General features: G+C 48.4%; 2 protein-coding genes across 6 annotated transcripts; one reads left to right on the forward strand and one right to left on the reverse strand.

Moving 5' to 3' along the window:
• The first annotated feature begins 659 nt into the window (after positions 1–659).
• On the forward strand, positions 660–14,648 carry TMCO6 (transmembrane and coiled-coil domains 6). Of its 5 annotated transcripts, none has more exons than XM_034778239.1 (12): positions 660–831; positions 2,516–2,640; positions 2,943–3,052; positions 4,390–4,573; positions 6,521–6,625; positions 7,465–7,550; positions 8,451–8,567; positions 9,785–9,896; positions 10,017–10,197; positions 12,276–12,370; positions 13,726–13,893; positions 14,371–14,648. In XM_034778239.1, exons 1-12 carry the CDS (start codon positions 747–749, stop codon positions 14,539–14,541), a joined length of 1,539 nt encoding a protein of 512 aa, XP_034634130.1. In that variant the 5' UTR covers positions 660–746; the 3' UTR covers positions 14,542–14,648. The 5 variants fall into 5 exon arrangements, with proteins under 5 accessions (XP_034634130.1, XP_034634129.1, XP_034634132.1 ...); XM_034778238.1 differs by having other exon boundaries at positions 664–919; XM_034778240.1 differs by lacking the exon at positions 660–831 and adding an exon at positions 956–1,366.
• Positions 14,649–15,023: 375 nt separating this feature from the next.
• Positions 15,024–21,629, reverse strand: NDUFA2 (NADH:ubiquinone oxidoreductase subunit A2). Its single transcript, XM_034778243.1, has 3 exons — positions 21,472–21,629; positions 17,577–17,683; positions 15,024–15,226 (listed from the first exon to the last, which is right to left on the reverse strand). The coding sequence occupies exons 1-3, from the start codon at positions 21,576–21,578 to the stop codon at positions 15,135–15,137; spliced, it is 306 nt and encodes a 101-aa protein (XP_034634134.1). The 5' UTR covers positions 21,579–21,629; the 3' UTR covers positions 15,024–15,134.
• Positions 21,630–21,641: the final 12 nt, after the last annotated feature.

Consider the following 21,641-nt stretch of genomic DNA (forward strand, 5'->3'; position numbering starts at 1 on the left):
AATCTATGAATCCTGCTCATCCAGGTAGTTTATCCACAGTAAAAATCCTCCGTCTAGCTCACAGGTCAGATCTTTAGCATGATTATTGCTAGAGAGAATGTATCTGACCAGTTGCTTCTTAGTGGCTCTTTGTTGCACAGGAGACGTGGGGATGTTTGGATCCAGGTACAGGACGTCTCTTGAAATACCGTTGTTCCCAACTGATACACCCCAGGGACAAACCCAAGGCCCCCAACCCCTCAGGATCCCCCCTTACTGTTACCCAACCCCAACACTAACACACCTGGGACCCCCAACTCCCTGGAGACTCGTCACTGACACACAGGACCCCAAAACATCCCGGGGAACCCCCATACTGACATTTGGGGTCCCCCAATTTCTGGGGACTACCCTCACTGATACCTGGGACCTCCAGGGAACCCCCTCACTGAAACATGCAAGCCTCCCCCAGGCCCCTGGGACCCCCTCACAGTCTCCTCGGAACCCCCCTCACTGACACGCCAGGAACCCCCAGTTACCCCCTCACTGACTCCTTCCCGACTCTTCCGGGCCCCCCCAGCACCCGCGCCCCAATCTCCACAGAACCCGGGACCCTAGGCCTGCTGCGGACGCTCAGACCGGGGCCTCCCGTAGACGCAGCGCCGTGGCGGCTCGGGCCCGGCTCCCGGAAGTGCGCGGTTCCCTGCCGCCATCTTCCCCGCTGGAGCCGGCGGCGGCTCCTACCCGCCGCCTCGGCCGCGATCGGGATGTGGAGCCGGAGGAGCTGCCGGTACCGGCCCGATGCCAGCGGCCTGGAGGAGCTGCGGGCCCGCCGGCGGGAGCAGGAGTCAGGTCCGGGCCCGACAGAGCCGCCGGGCCGAGGCCTTGGGAACCGGCCTGGGCCCTGCAGGAGCCAGTCTTGGGGGGAGCGGTTCTGGAGGTCCGGGCAGCTGGCTCGGTTTGGGGCAGTTGGCTCTGGATCCTTGTGTCTGGGGGGTCTTGGGAGGGGGATCTGGGCTGAGAGGAGTTGCTCCAGTTCTGGGAAGGGGGTTCAGATCCCTGGACTGAGCTCACTGCCAAGGACTGAGACACAGAGACACTCTTGGATCTAAGAACGAGGAGTACTTGTGGCACCTTAGAGACTAACAAATTTATTTGAGCAAGTCTCTAAGGTGCCACAAGTACTCCTCCTTCTTTTTGCTGATACAGACTAACACGGCTACCACTCTGAAACCTGTCACTCTTGGGTCTACTGCTCTGATCCGCAAGCTTGGGTCTGGAACAAAGCTCTTGAGCCCTGCAAAGGGGCCAAATCTGGTGTGATCTGAGCCATGCTCCTGGGAAGTGGGGATGGGATGGGCCTTTGGGGAAGAGGTGTCCGTTCAGGGTAAGATCTAGTCTATTTGTTTCAATAATTGAGTCTGGAGTGGGGTCTTGTCCTCTTACTCTTCTCCCTTATTTCCCCCCCCTGCCCCCTTAGGAATCATAGGTGGTTTGTTACTGGATTCTAGACCGTCTTGATATTGCAGCTGGTGGAGTCATTGATTCTCATTGGCTTGTTCGGGGAATAGGGTGACCAGACAGCAAGTGTGAAAAATCAGGACAGGGGCTGGGGGGTAATAGGCGCCTATATAAGACAAAGCCCCAAATATCAGGACTGTCCCTATAAAATCGGGACATCTGGTCACCCTATCGGGGAATAGTGCAACAAAGCCCGCTTTTATGCTAGGTTTTGATTTGTCCATAGAATGGAAGCTGTCATGGCTCCACTTCCTACATTATCACACTACTCCCTCTCTCCCTGTCTCTGGTGGGGGCAGCAACTCCTTCTCTTCGCAGTCCCAAAAGATTCAGTTCTTGTGCCTCTCCTGCTTCCTTGTCTACCTTCTCTATCTCAACTTTGACACTGATGATACTCAGCTATATTTCCTCATAGAGCTTTATTGAATTCTCTCATGACTTGATCAGGTAAACTGGTGGCTTCATCTCAGCATCTTTCACCTGGATGTCTCAAAGTCAGAAGATGCCTCTGCTGCATCTTCAAACACACCTCCATCTCCTCTGTTTTCCTTTTTGGTTCAGATCTTCCCCAAACTTTTTTTTCCCCACTTATGCCTAGTGGCCTTTTACTACCCCATAACACTCTCCATGTATTTCACTGCCTCAGCTCCACCTCTGCTTCAACTCGTCATCCAGGCCATCGTCACCTCTTGCTTTGACTTGCAGCTCCCAAATCTATGGCCAACGTAAGACCTACCTCTCCAAACTCCATTGTGCGCAGATTATTTATTTATTTATTTGTAATAAATCTGTGTAAAATCACCTATGCCATTGTCTAGATGTTTTTCCCATAAATTCCCATCATTTATGGGAAAAACATCTAGACACAGCATAGGTGATTTTACAGTCACAGAAAGAGACAAACAGCAGTTTCTCCTCACCCCAAAAAAGAGCAGTGTTTTGGGTGGGATGAAAACTTGTCTTGAGCTGGAAAGCTGTTGTTGTTGTCAGTAATCAGAGGTTGGTTTGTTTGCAGCTCTGAGGAAGGCCCGGAGGCAGCAGCAGTTGGTCAGTAAGAGACTTCTGCGGGAAGACAGCCTGGTGAATGGAGATGGGCAGGCTGGAGTGGAGATAGCAGTAGAACCTCTGTCTGAGCAGGAGGTGAAGGGTTTATACCATTTGTCCCTGGTTCTAGGTATTCACTGCAATGTCTTTCACTGGCCCTAGCCTTTGTTAATAATACTAATAATGATATTACGTTTATACAGCTGGTTGGATTCCAAAGTGTTTTACAAACTGCTAGATAAGCTTTAGTTGTAGCACCTAGGTGCCAGGGTTAGTATCAATCCCTTTGGAAAAGTGCCATGGCATCTTGAATGACCATAAGTGATCATGCCTTTAGGCTTGTGATTTTTACCCTGGAGCTGTGCTTGACATCCACTCAGCTGTTTGTTTTTCACCAGATTTTGCAGCTGCTGAGGAATGTCCAGAGGGGAACAGAGGAGAGGAAGAAATTGTTGAGTCGCCTTCGACAGGGACTGCAGCACAAAGAGACGCAGCAGAAATTTGTCAGGTTAGCCAGTCTGTGCTTCCATGCTATGCCCAGCCCCAGGCATGGCTAGTCTGTGTTCATAAAGGCTCCAGCTAGCAGTGGGCCTCTCCGGTAGTGGCCATTGCAAGGACATGGCTGTGGATCCACTTAGGGCTTGTCTTCACTTACATTTTATAGCACTCTAACTTGCTGGCTCAGGGGGGTGAAAAATCACCCCCCTGAGCGCAGCAAGTCTGAGCGCTTTAAAGTGCTAGTGTAGACAGGCTCCGAGTGCTGGGAGCTAATCCTCTCGTGGAGGTGGATTACCAGGAGTGGTGGGAGAGCTCTCTCCCAGCGCTCGCACGCGACCACACTCGCACTTCAAAGCGCTGCCCAGGGAGCGTTCCCACGGCAGCGCTTTGAAGTTTCCAGTGTAGACATACCCTTAGATGGGGATGGGCCCACATATCCTCTGTAGCAGGGATCGGTGTGGCTATTTCTGTGATGTGGGTAATTTTGCTATGGTTGGGAGTGTGGCTCAGGTATCTGCATTAGAAAATGTCTCCATCCCTTTCTTTTCTGTGACCACTTCCTTTTCCCACTGAGAGAAGAGCTCATGTTATGTGGGCCAGTGCCCTTGACAGCCTGGCCTGAATGCCTTTGTGCTCTGCTGGGTTGCGGATGAGGCTGAGCTGGGAAAGTCCCATTGGAACAGAGAGGGTTTTGGGGGAAAGCTGGATGTAGCTGCTCTAGACTGACAAAAGGAGGCTTGAGAGCTTGCAGGACTTGACTCTACCTGATTTTGATCAGGGAAATATATTGCAAAGGATTCCTACAAGGCTCTTCACTGTGCTCGAGAGAGCTGTGTGCTGTACTCTCCTGTCTGCGTGGTTTGCTTGAGACTTCATTCTGCTCATGTTCTTATAGGGAGAGCTGTCCGGCTTTGCAGTTCCCTTGTGGCTGGTCAGGGACAGCTTTGTTAGGCTCTCTGCCATGCCACATAGTGGTGGCAAAGTGACTTCAGAAGGCAGCAAATTTGGCTGCTCAAAGACAGGAAAGGTGTGGGGGGGGGGAGGAAAAAGAGGAAATATTGTAAAAGAAGTGGGACAAAGTCAATATCCAAACACTGGGCCAAATCCAGCCCTGTGTAACTGCAGCGAAGTCAGAGCTGTGAGAGCAGGAATTAACCTGGCCCTTTCAAGTCAAGTGGTCTGAGGAATGGCTGGGCCAGCCCATGAACTGGGCAGGTTTTTTAGTGCCTGGTTCCTGAGAGACAACTTGCCCTCCCAACCCTGGGACGTCAGGGTGGGAGGAGTGTGTGTGTGTTTTGGGGAAGGGGGGGCAGCAGAAAGAAACAATGTCCCATTTTGCTTTTACAGGTTGGAGGGCAGCATGCGGGTCCTAATCGGGCTCTTCACCAGCAGCTTGGCCAACGTACAGATGGAGGCAGCTCGCTGTCTGCACGAACTCTCACACTCCTGTGACCCTGCTGTGGCTGAGGCGTGTTTGCCAGCAACCTCCTATCTCCTGACCTATCTCTCAGGACACAGTGTAGAATTCACAGTAAGATGCAGGCCTGTGTTTCTTCATTGTTCTTGCATCTGCTGGGCTTTCATTAGTGGTTGGACTTCTGAGATTGAGTGGCCAAAATATAGCCCATTGGCCAGATGCCGCCCACAAAGGTCTCCAATAGAGCCCTGCAGTTGCCCTCCTCTTCAGACAGAGCTACATCTTGTGGAGACTACAGGTGCCCCTTAATGCTCCCGTCAATGGCCTGGCTTCCTGGCTGAAGGTAGAACAGTGACCCTGTAGGCTTTGTGGGATGCATCTCTACAAAGGATAAAAGAGAACTGCTTGACACAATGTATTCAGACTTTCAAAAGGCTTTTGACAAAGCCCTTCATAAGAGGCTACTAAAGAAGCTAAATAATCAGGGGTAAAAGGCAAAGCATTGTCGTGGATCAAAAATGGGCTAAATGACAGGAAATGAAGAGTAGGAATAAATGATCAGTTTTCATGATGGCAAAGATTGACAGCCGAGTGCCTCATGGTTCCATGTTAGGTCTGATGTGGTTTAATATATTTATTAATGCACTGGAAAGGGGGGTGAACAGTGATGTTGCAAAATTTGCAGGTGACACAAAGCTATTGAGGTTAGTCAAGTCCCGATAAAACTGTGTGGGACTTAACCAAGCTAGGTGATTGGCAACACAAGGCAGGTGAAGAGCAGTGCGGATAAAGGCAAAGTAATGCATTTTGGAGGGGAAAATGTATACTACTCACACATCTCACAGGGGTCTAAATTAACCAGCAGCTCAGGAAAGGGACAGACAGTGCAATGAAGACAGCTAGTGAATGTGTAGCTGCAGTGCAAAAAGCAAGCAGGATGTTACAATGTAGAAGGAGTGGGATAGAGAATAATCCAGAAAATAATCTGTCGTTATAGAAATGAATGGTACAGCCTTAGCTGGAGACTGTATGCAGAACTGACCCCTCATTTCAAAAAGTATGTAGCAGAATAAGAGGAGCTCAGAGAAGGGCGATGAGAATGCTTATGTGCTGGAAAAACTCGCCTGTGAAGAGAGATTGGAATGACTGTGATTGTTACTTTAGACAGGAGACAAATAAGAGGGAACAAGATAAAAATCTATAAAAGAATGAATGGTTTAAAGAAGGGAGATTGGGGACTTTGTTCTCCCTGTCTCATAACACAAGAACAAGGGGACACTTAGTGAAACTGAATTAAAGGTGGCAAATTCCAAACTGAGAAAGGAAATACTTCTTCATTCAGTGTGTAATCAGACTGTGCAACTCACTGCCACAGGATGTCATTGTGACCAGAAAACCAATAAGATTCAAAGAGGGTTTGGACAGTCATATGGCTAACAAGAATGTCCAAAGTTAATGCAAACAAAGTCTTGGAAGGGATAAAAAACCCACTAACTCTTCAGTCTCTAACTATTGTGGGTTGAAGTGAGACCTTCATATGGGACAGATTGTCCCACATCTACCTCCCTATTTGCCCCTTCCTCTGAATCATCAAGTCTGAAGCATCTGGCACTGGGTACTGTCAGTGATAGGAGGTTGGATTAAATGGACCTTGAGTCTGACCCATCTGGCAATCCCTGTGTTCCTATATTGCAGAGGAGGTTAGCTACACCTTGCTCCAGCAAGTATGTCCTTTGGGTTCTTGTTGTTGCTAGTATGACCCTCAGATGGACTAAATATGTGTGCCTATGTCTAGCTAGCCAAGAGCCTCCTGCACAAGCAGGGAAAGCTGTGCTAGGTAAAGCGACTCAGTTAGCATTAGATTCTCTGGCTCTGCTAGTCCTGGAAATCACATCTCTCTTGCCATTAGTGCAGCATCCATGCATCTCAAGGTGCTGTTTGTTGCTCTCTAGTGGCAATAGCTCCCTAATGCCAGTAGGGGGCACTCTCATCTGGTTGGACTGGCAGGGCACTTATGGCACATAGGGAGCGTAACTGTGGTCCCCTACATCTGTGTTTTAGGAGCTGTGTTTGTACACGCTGGGGAACTTGGCAGTGGAGAGTGACGCAGTGAGGAAGCAGCTTTTACCTCAAGGCATTATTCCAGCCCTAGCATCCTGTATCCAGGTGAGTGACCCAGCTAGCCTATCTCTGGCTCTTCCTACGAGCCTTGCCAAGCAGGAGGGGGTATTTCCTTGCATTCTTGAACTAGTGGCTTAGTGTAGTCACTAAGAGCTTGTATGAATGGCACAGCATCGCTTCCTGTCACAGGGCAGGCCGTGTGCAGAGGGCACTCTGCAGAGAGCTGAGCCCAGTTGCGGGTGCAGCTGGGCATACACCGTGTGCACTGCCCTATACAATTTTAATTTCCTGAGGTAACATTCTGATGGTGGCTGACATGGTTTTTGTGCTCTTCCTGGCTAGATCGCTCTGTCTCTTAATCACAAGCAATCACAGGCATGTCTGCCTTGTGAGCTTTCTGGGGGTCCTGGAGACTCAGAGGAATGGCTTGGCCATCACATGTACATATTTCAAACTAGCTCCCTCTGCATGGAGCTGCCGCGAGACCAAGTTCAGCCTCTCTGCTTTACATTGAGTTATTTTGTAGGCACCATCCTTCCCCCTTTCACTGCTGACTCCTGCTGGGTTTGTTCTAAAAAAACAACGAGGACTCCTCCTTGTTTTTGTGGATACAGACTAACATGGCTACCCCTCTGATACTTGGAAAAAGAAGAACAGGAGTACTTGTGGCACCTTAGAGACTAACAAATTTATTAGAGCATAAGCTTTCCGAAGAAGTGGGCTGTAGTCCACGAAAGCTTATGCTCTAATAAATTTGTTAGTCTCTAAGGTGCCACAAGTACTCCTGTTCTTCTTTTTGTGGATACAGACTAACACGGCTGCTACTCTGAAATCTGATTCTTGGGTTTGTTCTAGTGGCTCAGCCTTGTGCTCTTTGATTTCAGTCCCCTCATGTGGCAGTGCTGGAAGGCCTGGGCTACGTCCTGTCGCAGCTCCTGCAGGCCAGGGAAGCTCCCACCAAGATTATACCGTAAGCATCACTTCCTCACCTTCCATCTGGACAGGCCACGTGGCTGAGCACGGCATTTGCATGCCAGGGTCAGTTAGCATCCTCCTGGCACATGTTATCTCTGTGACGTTAATATGTCGGAGCAGAACCCTGGCAAGGACACTGAGGTTTTGTACAGATTAGGACACTTTTCCCTGACCCCTCAGCTAATCAGCTTTCAGTAACCGTAAGGGGCTGCATGAAACCAAGGGGGCCAACAGAGAAATACGCTGGACGCTTCTTCCTATTGATCTTAGGGCTGCTGAAAGGAATTGGCTTGACAGCCCTGGAGACTGAGGCCATCTACCCATGTATTCTAGCATGGGCAGCATCAGTGCAAGCCACCCCCACAACAACCTGCTGAGGTTCCTCTGCATTGGCCGGGAAGGACTGTGTCTAGGGATGAGGCGAGTTGAGGCTCCAAGGCCTCTCTGCAGAGCCTGCTAATGAGGGGGTTGATTAGTACCAGCTGTGAGGTTGTGGATTCTAGATGCTTGACCCCCGCCCCCCACAGGAACTGGACTGACACCCCCGACTCCTTTCATGTTATTAGAGTTCTGGCCTCGTTGACAAACAGGAATATCCTGGTACATATTTACCAACAGATCTCACATCTCCCCTCACCTGATGGAACCTGCCCAGTTCTCTGAGCATTGCCTTGGTGGGCACGTTTTCTGGGTCTGTCCTCCGTTGGTGGAGTCTCTCCCCTTTGGGGCTTTGGAAGCGCACTGAGGGTGTTAAACCCGAACAGCTCTGGGGAGAGCGGTACAGATACCCTCAGACAGCCCAGGCTTTTGCCCCACATATGGCAGTGTTGCTTGTACTCCTGCTTAATCCCTCTTTAAAATCCATGTTTCTCTTAACTCTCCTTTCTGGCCCCAGCTTGGTTCTGGACTCGGTTCTCCCCCAGCACATGCTTCAATTGGTTAGCTCCAACCTGGAGCTGGGAATGGGAGTCGCCGTGGAGTTTGCTTGGTGTCTTCATTACATTGTGTGTAGGTAAATGCATTTAGTACTTACTGTATAGCTCCCCAAAGCTGCCTGGGGCTTTCCAGACCCATGGAAGAAGGCAGGATCCCGACCCCCGGTGTTTGGGAACAGAAAGAGCTGCTCCTAGTATCCTTAGCCAGTTGCTTTAGGTCAGAGGCTACCTCACTCTGTGTAACCCTCTCTCAGTCCTTTGGGGAGACCTCGGAGGGAGAGCTGAGTGTCATGGGGGGTTGTCCCTTGTGTGTGCATGGCTCTATCCACTGTGGTTGGGACCCATCAGTTCTCATCCCCATTATTGGCCTCAGTTTGTGAGATTGCTGAGGACAGGTTGGCAGTGACCCTGGGAGGGTTTCACCCAGTGTGGGGTGTGGGTCACCTGCCAGCATTCTCTGGGTATATCTCACTTAATCATTTCCCTGCCATTGTGGAGGCCTTGGGCACTGGTGCACCTTAGTCCCTCCTGTTCTCTGCCTGTGGCACATAATAGTCGAGTCTCATGGGGACTAATTTCGGCTGCTGGGTTCAGTGTGGGGATGGCCTGTGGTATTCAGGGTTAGACTAGATGGTCTGGTGGTCCCTGCTGGCCTTGTACTCTATGGCACACCCAGTCTCATGTTATTGTCATTGAACTAGAGACTGTTCCTATCCCAGTGATTCTGCAGCTCTATGAAGCGGTCCTCTCCTTTGAGCTTCCTATCCTCCACCTGTCTGCCCTCATAGCCCAGGCCCACCAGGTGCATGTAATCTTGGAGCTGTTGCTTTTGTAATCTATTGCCTGGGGTTGGTCTGAGATGAGGCTCTTGCCCCGTCCTCCTCCTGGCTTTCCTCGCTGCAATCCGTGATCTTGGGTTGCACTGTCACATGACAGCTTGCCACACTTGGCGAATTCTGTCTTGCAAAGGGAAGCGCAGTGTGAAGCGTGGATACCCCCAGACAGCTATAACCCTCTGTTTCCACATGCTTTTCCCTTTCTGAAACATTCCCCTTTTAGGCTGAAATGTTCCACAGTTAGCTGCTGCCCTCAGGGGACCTGCTCTATAGAATCAGAGCAAAACCCCTTCTGTCAATTTCAACTTGAGAGAGGGTGAAACAACGCGACCCCCAGTCTTTTAGCTGAGGCTCCAGCCAAACCAGCTGGTGCATGGACATGAGCAGGCTGAGTGGTGGCTGGTTTTGGGTTCGCACCTTAAATTCACTGTTCCTGTAATGTTCCTTTCCCTTCATAGCCATGTGAACAACACGCTGTTAATCTCCCAGGGGATCGTGTCAACCCTGGTGCTGCTCTTGCTAGAACTGGCTTCCGTGATGTCAAAAGCAGCTACTGAGGGCCTGGAGTTGGTAAGTAGAGGCTGTAGAGAGCCTTGGCTAGTCAGCAGTGCCATGCTCCAGACCCCTGCTGTCTGAAGCATTACTGTGCATGAGGGGGAATGCCCCATGCTGCTGTTCTTACCGTTTCAGCTTATCTGTCCCGTGCTGCGGTGTCTCAGCAACCTGCTTGCGGAGGATGAGACAGAGGGCTGCAAAGTGCAGATCCAGGATGAGCGCCTCTTGGTGGCTTTGTTTCTCTTCATGCAGTACTTCCTCCAGCAGCACCCGTTCCTAGTGCAGGAGTGTCTCTGGCTTCTCAACAACCTCACAGGTGATTTTCCCATGCACCCTGGCTGGGCATAGCACCTAATGGGAATTCTCCTAGAACTTGCTACAGGAATAGAGTGACTAACATAGCTAATGGCTGGGGTTTCTGGGACTTGCCTCAAATCAAAGTCAGGGAGACTCACATTTTTAGTAGATCACCTCTGAGAAGGGACAGAGCTCCAAAGAGACCTTGAAACAGAACCTGTGGTGCTGCTACAGCTCATCATTGGGCTAGGACTAGACTCATGCAGGAAGGGCATGCCAGAGTTTTAATTTGGGAGACACAAGATAACACACCCATAGGCAGAACAGAAAACACAGGTGTTAATCTTAGTACCCACTTCATCATCCCAGTGCTCCCATGTTCTCGAGTTCCTCTTCTTGGCCACTCAGAAGTTCATCCATCTCCGACATGTTCTGGGTGGTATGCTTGATATGAGACAGCATGGTGCTCCCTTTCAGTGTAGAGTGAGGATTCCATTGCAGCTGCTAAAATTTCTTACTGTCTCTAATCTTCCATGCCCAGCTGTGCTGATATTGATACTTTCACATCATCCCCCATCCTAGTGTAATGAGCACACACACAGACACACACATCAGACACATAGATGAACATGATAATAACATGGTTTTTGTAAAGGAAAATCATGCCTCACCACTCTATGAGAATTCTTTGAGGAAGTCAACAAGCATGTGAAAAAGGGTGATCCAGGTGGACTTTGAGAAAGCTTTGACAAGGTCCCACACCATGGACTCTTGGGTGAAGTAAGCAGTCATGGGATAAAAGGGAAGATCCTCTCACGGATCAGTAACTGGTTAAAAGATAGGAAACAAAGAGTAGGAAGAAATGGTCAGTTTTCACAGTGGAAAGAGAGAAACTGCAGGCTCCACCAAGGATTTGTACTGGGACCAGTTCTATTCAACATATTCATAAATGATCTAGAAATGGGGGTAAACAGTGAGGTGGCAAAGTTTGAAAATGATACAAAATTACTCAAGATAGCTAAGTCCAAATCTGACTGTGAGGAGTTACAAAGGGATCTTACAAAATGAGGTGACTGGGGGGAAAAATGGCAGATGAAATTCAGTATTGATATGTGCAAAGTAATGCACACTGGAAAAAATAATCCCAACTACACATACAAAATGAGGGGTCTAAATTAGCTGGTTAACCACTCAAGAAAGATCTTGGAGTCATCATGGATAGTTCTCTGAAAACATCAGCTCAGTGTGCAGCAGCAGTCAAAAATTCTAACAATAGGGAATCATTAGGAAGGGGATAGATAAGACGACAGAAAATACCATGCCATTATATAAATTCATGTACACACACCCCTTGAATATTGTGTGCAGTTCTGGTTGCCCCAGAATTGGAAACTGTACAGAGAATGGCAACAGAAATGATTAGGGGTATAGAACAGTTTCCACATGAGGAGCTTAGAAAAGAGATGAGTAAGGAGACTACGATAGAAGTCTATAAAATCATGACTGATGTGGAGAAAGTTAATAGGGCAATTTATTTATGCCTTTATAACACACAAGAATTGGGGATCACCCAATTAAATGAATAGGCAGCAGGTTTAAAACAAACATAAGGAAGCACTTCTTCACACAACACACAGGCAGTCTGTGGAACTCATTGCTAGGGGATGTTGTGAAGGCCAAAAGTATAACGGGGCTCAAAAAGGAATTAGATAGATTCATGAAGGATAGGTCCATCAATGGCTATTAGCCAGGATTGTCAGGGATGCAACCCCATGCTCTGGGTGTCCCTAAACCTCTGACTGCCAGAAGCTGGGACCAGATGACAGGGGATGGAGCACTCAATAATTTCCTGTTCTGTTCATTCGTTCTGAAACACCGGGCATTGGCCACTGTTGGAAGACAGGATACTGGGCTAACTGGATCATTGGTCTGACCCCAGATGGCCATTCTTATGTAGAGTCTCTCCTTATATATAGCAGCAAACCCTCCACTTCTCTACCTCAGTCAGTGCGTGCTCCTGCGTGCCTCGTCTGGAAGGCCCTTTCTCAGTAATCTTGTTTGGGTTTCCTTAATACCTTTGTCTCCTGATCTTCCAAGCTGATGAGCCCATCTTCTGCTCTGCTGTGCTCACAATGGACCTGCTCCCAGCCCTCCTGCAGCTCTTGTCCTGTTCCCGGATGGTGACCCTGCTGGTAGGGAATCTCTCACTATATGGGTTATTGTGTTATTTAGAGCAGTCAGTTTTCTGGGCCTCTGGTGACAGGTAAAAGCCACTGGAAGGGATTGTGCTCCTGTGGTTGGCCCCTGTATGTGGGAGGTACATATGTATATCAGAGGTTTTATCACCCCATGATGAAGGTGAGATAAGTACCCACGCCTCACCTGGTTAATTTACCTTGGTCCTATTTGTTTCTTTTTAAAGACAGTCCCCTCCCCCATTCCTTATTAGACTCTGTATTCATGCCTGCTTATGGAGGCTCTGACTGCATCCTGCCCTGAGAGGGTTTGGAGCCCATTGAAATGCTCATCCCCATCCCAACTTGTGTGTCATCATGGGAGGAGTTGGCAGAATATGAGGGGAGCTGCCTGCCCAGGTTCTAGTCTCCTAATATGCCAGTGGACAACAAGCCATGCCAGTAGACAGTCTAGTGCCTTCTTGCTCTGAAGGGGACTGGTGTAGCTGAGAGCAGCCACTGAACTTCCTCCAGTAGGAAAGCTAGTGTAAACCAACTGAAAGATGCTTCAAAATCCAAGCAGTGAAAGAGGAATGCACCCTAATGCAGTGCAGATAAAAGGAGCAGCCAGGATCTAGTGCTGCCAGTACTCGGGCTTGGAGGCAGCCAGTTCAAAAGTAGTACATGTGAAGGGATTTTTAAGAAAGCACTTTCAAAGCATCTTGAATGCCAACAGGAGCTGCTGCATACTCTGCCTTTCCAGCAGTCTCAGTGAGGGAAAGGCCTGGATCAACCTGTGCTTAAACAGAGAAAACCTGAACTAGTAGCTAGCTATTGCCCTGCGCTAGTGTGTTCTGCTGGCAGGAGACTGCCATGGCTCCCCACCAAGCCTGCAGGGAGCTAACCCTCAGGCCTTTGTGCAACCCAGCCTGGCAGGCAGCTCCAGCACAGAGGGATTGTGGGCACAGGAATGCCTGCAGGTGTACCAAGCCCCATGCTAAGCACAAGTAGACTCCACATGGCCTCAGCAGGGTTGTCACCTGCTCAGAAAGCTCATCTCGCCCTGCCCTAGAGCCATGCAGACAACAGCAGGGGAGTGGGGTTCTAGCATGCCAATCTCCACCTTTGAAGGTTTGCTGTACTGCAGGGCCGTCTCCTTCGAGGGGTGACAGCATTTCCTGCTTCTTTCCATGTCCTCCCAGGAGGTGGTTACCCAGACTGCACCATCCTGTGGCAGGGAGACATACAGGACTGTGACAGCTGGTTGGTTCTAGTCAATATAAAACTTGTGACCAACCTCAGTAACGTCATTTCCGTGGGTGTCAGTTACTGAGCCATGCAGGTTGGGATACTCATGCCAGCTCCCTCTCTAGGCTCTGACTGTGCTGTGTAACATTGCCGAGAAAGGCCCTGCCTACTGCTACCAGCTGCACCAGAAGGCTGTGCTGCCCTCGCTGCTCAGCACCCTTGCTCTTTCCGATGCCCAGGTGGTGGGCCAGAGTCTAGAGCTGCTACATCTCCTCTTCCTGCACCTGCCAGAGGTAGGGCTCAGCTAAGGCCTCCAGTTTCCCTGCATTGTGCAATGGCTGGGGAACTACGGTGGTAAACTAACAGCTACCACCTAACCTGAGCAGGGGAATTAAGAGGCTATGCTGTGGAAAGGTGCCAGGGGGAACCCTGCTCCCTCAAGGTCTCTCTGTATCTAAAGAGCAGAGAGAGCACAGTCCATGGGAACTTTGCTGTGCCTCAACCCACAGCTGCAGGGACTGATCACCTCAGGGTTCTAAAATGGGGATAAGCTGAAACCGTTAAGTCAACTATTAGTCTGAGCATTTCACGTAGGTCCTGGGGCAGGAGGTGCATTAGAAATTAATCCTTCAGCCCCTTTCCCAAGAATCAGGCATGATGGGTTCTATGATAGAGACCATGGAGAACTAGATCCACTCATCCCATGTGGACTGCTCAGCTGCCTTCATTAGGCTGGGCCTAGCTCTAATCTGCTGTCTGTCCTGGAACAGGCTGCTGACGACTTTCTCAGCCAAGCAGGACTGCAGGCCCTAGAACAGCACCAGGACAACCCCCAACTCCAGGAGCGAGTGAGGGCACTCAGTGAGACATACCTCCAGCCAGCTGCAGCCTCTCTGATCTCCTGTGCCGGTGCCTCAGCTGCTGTACTGCCCTCCTCCTAGACCACGCTGCATCCACTCCTACTTCCCTTCCCATTTGCACTAATTCTATCCCATGGACTTTGTACATTGAGAAGTTATTTTGGAATTTAATAAACTTTTACATTGTGCCCTCTGCTGTCATAGTGTGAAGCCAAGCCCTAATAGGACAGTGCCAGCTGATTTTACTGCCCCCCAGCTGTCTGGAAAGTCTATGGGATGGTTCCCTAGAGAATGGCAGCCATAACAAGCCCATAGACTGCCAGAGGTTAGCTCACCCTTCTCCATAAAGGTACCCTCCCTCCAGCATAGCAAGCTGCTCACATGACTGCTCAGATAGGGAACAGAGATAGGTCTCAACTGAGTAGAAGGGAAGTGGCTAAATCCTGGACAAGAGGTGAATGTACCTCAGTGGATTTGCTCCCTCTTCAGTGCCCCCCACCCTATGTGGGAGGATGAGGAGCTACCTCCCAGCTTAGCATCTCTTTTAGAACAGACTCTCAAAGCACTTTGTCAGACATGCTTTTATATGCGATTAATAAGTTACAATTACAGCTTCTCCATTAAACCCATTCAGGCAAGGCCTCCAGCACATGCAGGTTCAGTTCTCTTTGTCTTCATGTTTTGCTGTGAACAATGTTCTCCAGGGCCTTGGCCACTTGATCCACATTGAGATTATTCAGTGGCACGCAACTCTCTCTGCCGAACTCTGGGTGGGGGGGAGAGAGAGAAAATTAGATGAAGAGGACACCTTGTTCCCTTCCCCCAGGAGAGGCAGTGCTGAATTTATTCCCTAGTGCCTTGGCCAATCTCATAAGTGTAGGTTTTGACAAGCTGATCAACTGACCCCTTATTATTTGACCATGGTCAAATATTCTAACAGGAATACCTGATGTAGGTGAAGGCTGACTTTTGTGACTGCATGATGGAGCCATTCCTTCATTTTTTAAACTTAATTTCATTGTGTTTTGCATTTATCTGAGTTAAAATAACTCAGTTAAGTACATTGTTTTTTGTAGTTAGGCATAAGTGGCTAAGGCAAAGCCTATTGCAGACCATAGTCTTACTCTTTTGTTACTGTTTAACAAATCAGGGCTCTAAAATATTTGACCAGTTATTTTTAGACCGGTCAGATACCCAACTCGAGTGTTCTATAGCACGGGGCTTCCTCTCTTTCCTTTAGATTATCCCATAACCTCTCTGTAAAGAGCCTTCCCCAGACTCGGCTTAAGTGTTCCCCTTTCTGTTTCTTAGTTATAACCCTCCTCTTCCTCCTTGGTGTTCATACTCAAACATTTGCAGATTTTTTCCCCCTCTCTTCTAGTTTTTGCTCATCTGAACTCTGCATGTTTAGCCCACTTTCCTTGTAAGTCAGCCCCACCCCCACAAATGGCTATACACATTGTCTCACTGACTAGCCCCCAGAAGCAAGGAAGAGACAGCCTACTATCCCAAGGTGTGAGGGACACTTGTATTGAAGGCAGAGCAGACTTGTGTTTTCATTTTTAGCTGCAGCCTGTTCATCTCAGAGTCCTGACTAAGGCTTGGGGAAAAGCTGTTTGAAAAGATTGGTAACTGCACTGACTGCCATTTGGCACTGCAGCTCTTCTTCTCGGTTCTCAAGGAGCCTCCATCATAACAGAGTTCTGCACACTAACTAAATGTTGCAAATCAGAAAAGCAACATTTCCTGTGGTAGTCTTCAGAATCCCCCCATTCTCATGGTTTAGTAAGAGAATAAGTCTGCTTCTGATTCCACCACTAATTATTTTTTTTAAAATTCCAACCAGAGTTCATGGCTAATCCTCAGTGGGTCAGTTTTAGCTTGAAAGTAGTTGTGAGCCTCACTAGCTTTTTACAAATATAGCTACAAAGGGGACAGCTACACAGCAAAATCCAAAACCCTGTGGCAGCTAGTCTCAAAGCCTGGCTCATCTGATTCAAGTTTGCACCACAGGGCTAAAAATAGCAGCAAGGAAGTTCTTACTCAGGCTGGAGACTGGGCTTGGAGACTCTCCCCGCTTTGCTGGGTTTTGGAGTTCAGGTTCCTGCCCATAGCGTGAGCCCAAGGCAAGAATTTTCTGTTGCAAGCATTCAGCCTGCAGTCAAGCATGTTTGTGTCTGCGTAACAACTCTGTGCATTTAAAGCGATAGACCACTCTTCCAGTTTAGCTACACGGGGAGAAGTCTGTCTATTGTGAGTGTGCAGCACATTTTACTCATTTAAACACTTTTTTTTTTTAAAAGGAAAAATCTGTTCATTTCACAGGCTACCATTACATTTAAGGCTTCACAGAGACTTCTGCATCAGACAAAGCATTCTAGTGTTAAGAGGGTCACACAATTTTTTATTTACTCATTTTTTTAAAACTTACTTTCTGATAGAGCCCTGTTTAGACAGTATGTCCTGAATGCTTTTTAGAACATTCCTTTAAGAAGTGGAAAGTTTTTCCTGTTTGCTTGGTGTTTATAAGGGTCTGTCTAGCTAGGGATAATTACTATAGACTAGAGAAACAATGAAACAGATTATACAAACAAGTAAAACTGGGGGAAAAAATAGAAACCTAGCAAAAAATATCCAGCTTTGTTACAGGAATTTTAGATGGGGTAACAGTAGGTACAAAGTTTTAAGCGGACTTCTAATTTTCAAATTGACTATCCCTTTAAAGAATCACACCACAAAGTTCACTTAGCCCCACTGTGCAGATGCATAGACACACACACACCATTCAGAATCACTGTTTAAGCAGCTGAACTGGTAGGGCAGAGCACCACTGCAAGTACCCCGATTTCTGAATTTCCTAACGAGTTCAGACTCAGACATTAGGCAGTTTTTAGCCTTTATTTTGTACAGTGCCTTTTTTTTTTTTGCCCTTTCCCAAACCAAGCAGGCCCTAGCCTCATCTCTCCACATATGGAAACTCCTCCTTGATGTGTAATTTGCACTTCTCTTTCCTGGATTGTGAGCAGTTTATTGCTGAATTTCTAGTTTGATACAGACCCTAGTGTTCTTGTCAAACTCGGAGCTAATGACATTGACTAGGGCTCCTCCCCACTCACCGTATCGAGCCCAGAGCTTAGGCTGCACATCAGAGCACTCCCGAATCAGGATGGGGAAATCCGGGTTTGCCTTCTTCAGAGTCACATAGTGCTGTTCAATGAAGTCTCTGTCAAAAACAGAGCTAATTAAAGTACAATTACGTCAAACTAAAGAGAAATAAGTAGTTCTCTACTGGGGTCTCAGAAGTGTTATATGCACCTGGCCCTTCCAAAGTATCCACAACCTCTGGAAGCAGGCAGTAGAGAGGACCACAGTCTACGGAAGGGTACAGTAATGAACATCTTGTCTATACACCAATTTCACCCCAGCTCTGCTCCCTCTTGCACAGCTCAGCAGTCCTGTGGATCTCACCAGGGCTACGTGAAGCGTAGGACAAGCGTTACAGAGAAACAGGACATGTCAAAAAACAACAGTAATACTAGTAGTGTTCTTACACAGGATCCCCATTCTACTTTATGCTTGAATCAAGCCACAAACAGTATTGCCCTTTGAGCTCAGCCTGAGTGAACAGTCCCCTATCATAACAGTGCCTGGAGAATTCTCTCTGGCATATACAGTGGGACTCAAGCAGGAAGGTGTGGAAATTGCTCAGAGAAGCAATTTGTACCTACCTCCCTCTTGCAGCGTGGAAGCTGTGAAAGGGGAGACTCAAAACAACACAGCCTTTCGCTGAGATTTAAACATTTACCAACACATCAGTCCATGCGGTCCAGGAGCATCTTTTAACCACTGACCCATATTACTATCAGAGCACCTACAGGACACTGTGTCCACCCAGGGTACCTAGACAGGCCTCTCACCTACATTCACACCAAGACCCATCTCCATAACATCACCCTCCCTGTCCTAAGTGAGCATGCCATTATTATTGCAGTTATTAGGAGTCTTGGAGGTTTATAGGCTTTAGGCACATTAATAACAGAAAAAAAAAATCTAGTTACTCTCACTTAGCTGAGCTAGTGAGAGTCAATAAACAGCTCCCTAGATATAATCCCTACCCCAAGGACAAGCCTAGAAAAATAGGCCTTACAATACACACAGGAGTCAATAAGTCTAGGGAGTGAGAGCTCAACCCCCGGCCCCTGATCTATGCATGCATCACCCCCACAATTCATAGGGGTGCTGTCCAAATTGCACACAGCCCAGAACCATCTCTCCAGTAAAATCCAATCAAGTGATGCTTTGCAGTAGCAAGTAATCACTATTAGTTTATTTGAGATAGGACATCCACTCTGGCTCACTCAGCCAGCCTTTGGGAAAGCTGAACAACTGTACTATTACAAGTCAAATGTAAAATCTCAACTTGTGTCATCCCCACAGTGACTATACTGCAACTCACCAGCAATGCCCTCGGAGGTTGTTCCATAACTGCCTGCTTTGGGGTACCTGCGTCTCACTCTGCAATCTCCAGTACTAACCACTCCAGAAGAGAGATTGTGGAGTGGCCAGAACACTCACTTGGTCTGATATAGTCATATTTAGGGTCCTGTCTTTGATTATTGGCAGGGAGAAGTGATTTACCACCATGGGGAGTTTCTGTGCAATGCCGAGACTGAGGCAGACTGAAGGTCAAGAGGAAACCTGTAGATTACAAATACTGCCCAATCAGTCTTTGCCGCCCTCACCATCTCAATTACCTTCCCTGTCAGGGTATCGGTGTGGGGTGACCATACGTCCAGTTTTGGATGGGACAGTCCCTTTTTTAAGCCCTGTTCCGGCCGTCCCAACTTTTCTGGCAAAAGTGGACATTTGTCCCATTTGCTCTTGCCAGCTGATCAAGTTGGAAAGAGCAGAAGGGACAAATGCAAATTTTGTCAAAGCGGAGAGCCGAGGAGGGTGAGCAGGGATGCCAGGCCCGCAGAGTGGGAGAGGCAGGGCTCAGGTGAGAGGCAGACAGGGCTCGAGCAAGCATTTCAGGCCAGCCTCATGCGGGGAAGAGGGGCAGGGCTTGGGCCAACCCCATGCAAGAAGGCAGAAGCCCTCGGGCTAGCCCCATGCAGCGTCCCGTTTTCCCTTTGGGAAATATGGTCATGTAGGCAGAACCCAACTGCAGCTGATCAGGGACGATCAGGTCCCGGTTTTCAGGGTGGCTCCAGACATCTCACTGGACGTGTGGCTGCCCATTGTCTCCCTGCTGCCATGTGCTCCCCTGTCTGTCTCGATCCGCCTGGTGTCTCCTGGTTTATGACTATAAGATCCGTGGGGCAGGGACCCATCTCTTTGAGGGGGCAGTGCAGCACCAGGCACACTGGGGTCCTGCTCCCTGCCAGTGTAGTGTGAAAAACTGCTATCAGTCTTAATTTGCTACCAGTAGCAGTTACTGATATTAAATTGCTGTCTGACAATCTGCTACTGGAACAGGGATAGCAAATTCTAACCAGTAGCAGTTACTGATAAGTAAGGTTGTCCTTACTTTCTGACTTGTCCCAATTTGCTAAAACTTGACAGTGATGTTGGATGGAAGGATAAAGTCTTCGGCTTCCAAACGACCCTGCCTGGTGTACATATGTATTAATTACCCCTTGATTAAAGGAGGTCATTTAAACATCATTTGTTTTGCAGCTTCATTTACTGTGCTAGCAAAACATAGCAAGTGCAATACTAGAAACACAGGTTCAGAGGAGTAGCCGTGTTGTTGTTTTTGCTGATACAGACAGAGGAGTCCTTGTGGCTCCTTAGAGACTAACAAATTTATTTGAGCATAAGCTTTCATGGGCTATAACCGACTTCATCAGATGCATGGATTGAAAAATACAGTAGGCAGATATAAATATACAGCACATGAAAAGATGGGAGTTGCCTTACCAAGTAGGGGGTCTGTACTAACGAGGCCAATTCAATCAGGGTGGATGTGGCCTATTCCCAACAGTTGACAAGAAGGTGCGAGTATCAACAGAGGGAAAATTACTTTTTGTAGTAACCCAGCCACCCCAGTCTTTATTGAGGCCTAATTTGATGGTGGCAAGTTTGCAAATTAATTCCAACTCTACAGTTTCTCATTTAAGTCTATTTTTGAAGGGTTTTTTTTGTTGTTGTTGGGGAATAGCCACTTTTAAGTCTGTTATTGAGCGTCCAGGGAGACTGAAACACAGATGTCGTTGCTAAAACTACTAGCAATTACTTACTTATACATATTTTCAATGAGTATTATTAAAATATAAATTAAATAGCTCAATGACCTGCATCTACACAATAACAAAGGTAAATGATGAAGCACTAAGAGTAATTCAGGGAATCCCAGCAGCAGATAAGACAAATTTGTGAATTGCTATGAGATTTTATGAAATCAGATACACTGATAAGGGATTCTTGTTTCTGGGGGATATATGTAAAATATTTCGCTAAATCAAATCTCCTGCAGCACCTCAATAGGTTAGGAGCTGCTGTGGCTGGACATTGGGATGCCTGTGCCTTTAAGAACCTAGCCCTGGGAAGCCTATGCTGAGATGTACTGTCCTGTGGGAGGGGAAATGAAAAAGGCTCTCTGCCCCCCTCCCCATTTTTGTAAACACTATTGTCTCAGTCCAGTAACTGTTACCCCCTCTGCCCTGCTCCCCCCGCATTTTGCCCTTCAGCCCTTATCTTACCCCTGCGTCTAACTGCTTGAACCTCCCGACCAGTCAATTTTCACCCTCTGCTCACCCGTCCTCCAATTTGCCCCTGTAAAAAGCACTCCGCAGAATCTGAGGCCAAGTAAGGGCAGGGTGAAGGGCAATGGCTTCAGCAGACGTTACTAAGCATACTCAGCAAATTAAGACAAAGAGCCGTTTTTCACACTATACCGACGCGAGGACGATGGTGACGGTAACTAGGAGATCCCCAGTGTCCCATCGGGAGGGAGGCGCTGCTGCCCGTCCAAGGATCTCGGCCCCCACCCCCCCGAGGTGCCCGCACCTGGTGCCCTGGCTGCCCGGCGAGCGCTGACACAGGTGGATCCGAAGCTCCTTGAGGCTCCGGCCCAGACCGCTCCCGATACTCCGCACAGCCGCTGCCGCCGCCATCTTCCCAGTGTACTACCCCCTTCCTAGCCAATCCCATAGCCGGCAGGAAGGGGAGGCCCGAAG

The sequence above is a fragment of the Trachemys scripta genome, chromosome 8 (assembly GCF_013100865.1).
Source record: "Trachemys scripta elegans isolate TJP31775 chromosome 8, CAS_Tse_1.0, whole genome shotgun sequence".
Taxonomy (NCBI): Eukaryota; Metazoa; Chordata; order Testudines; family Emydidae; genus Trachemys; species Trachemys scripta.

What these genes read in the sequence shown, in the direction of transcription:
- TMCO6 (XM_034778238.1), top strand. Translation starts at nt 781, where the DNA reads ATGCCAGCGGCCTGGAGGAGCTGCGGGCCCGCCGGCGGGAGCAGGAGT. An exon ending in CTTCATTACATTGTGTGTAG is followed by an intron (nt 8,568 to 9,784) that starts GTAAATGCATTT and finishes TTCCCTTCATAG; the next exon opens with CCATGTGAACAACACGCTGT. An exon ending in CCCGGATGGTGACCCTGCTG is followed by an intron (nt 12,371 to 13,725) that starts GTAGGGAATCTC and finishes CTCCCTCTCTAG; the next exon opens with GCTCTGACTGTGCTGTGTAA.
- NDUFA2 (XM_034778243.1), bottom strand. Translation starts at nt 21,578, where the DNA reads ATGGCGGCGGCAGCGGCTGTGCGGAGTATCGGGAGCGGTCTGGGCCGG. An exon ending in CCGGGCAGCCAGGGCACCAG is followed by an intron (nt 17,684 to 21,471) that starts GTGCGGGCACCT and finishes TGTTTTTGACAG; the next exon opens with AGACTTCATTGAACAGCACT. An exon ending in TAAGCTCTGGGCTCGATACG is followed by an intron (nt 15,227 to 17,576) that starts GTGAGTGGGGAG and finishes CCCCCCACCCAG; the next exon opens with AGTTCGGCAGAGAGAGTTGC.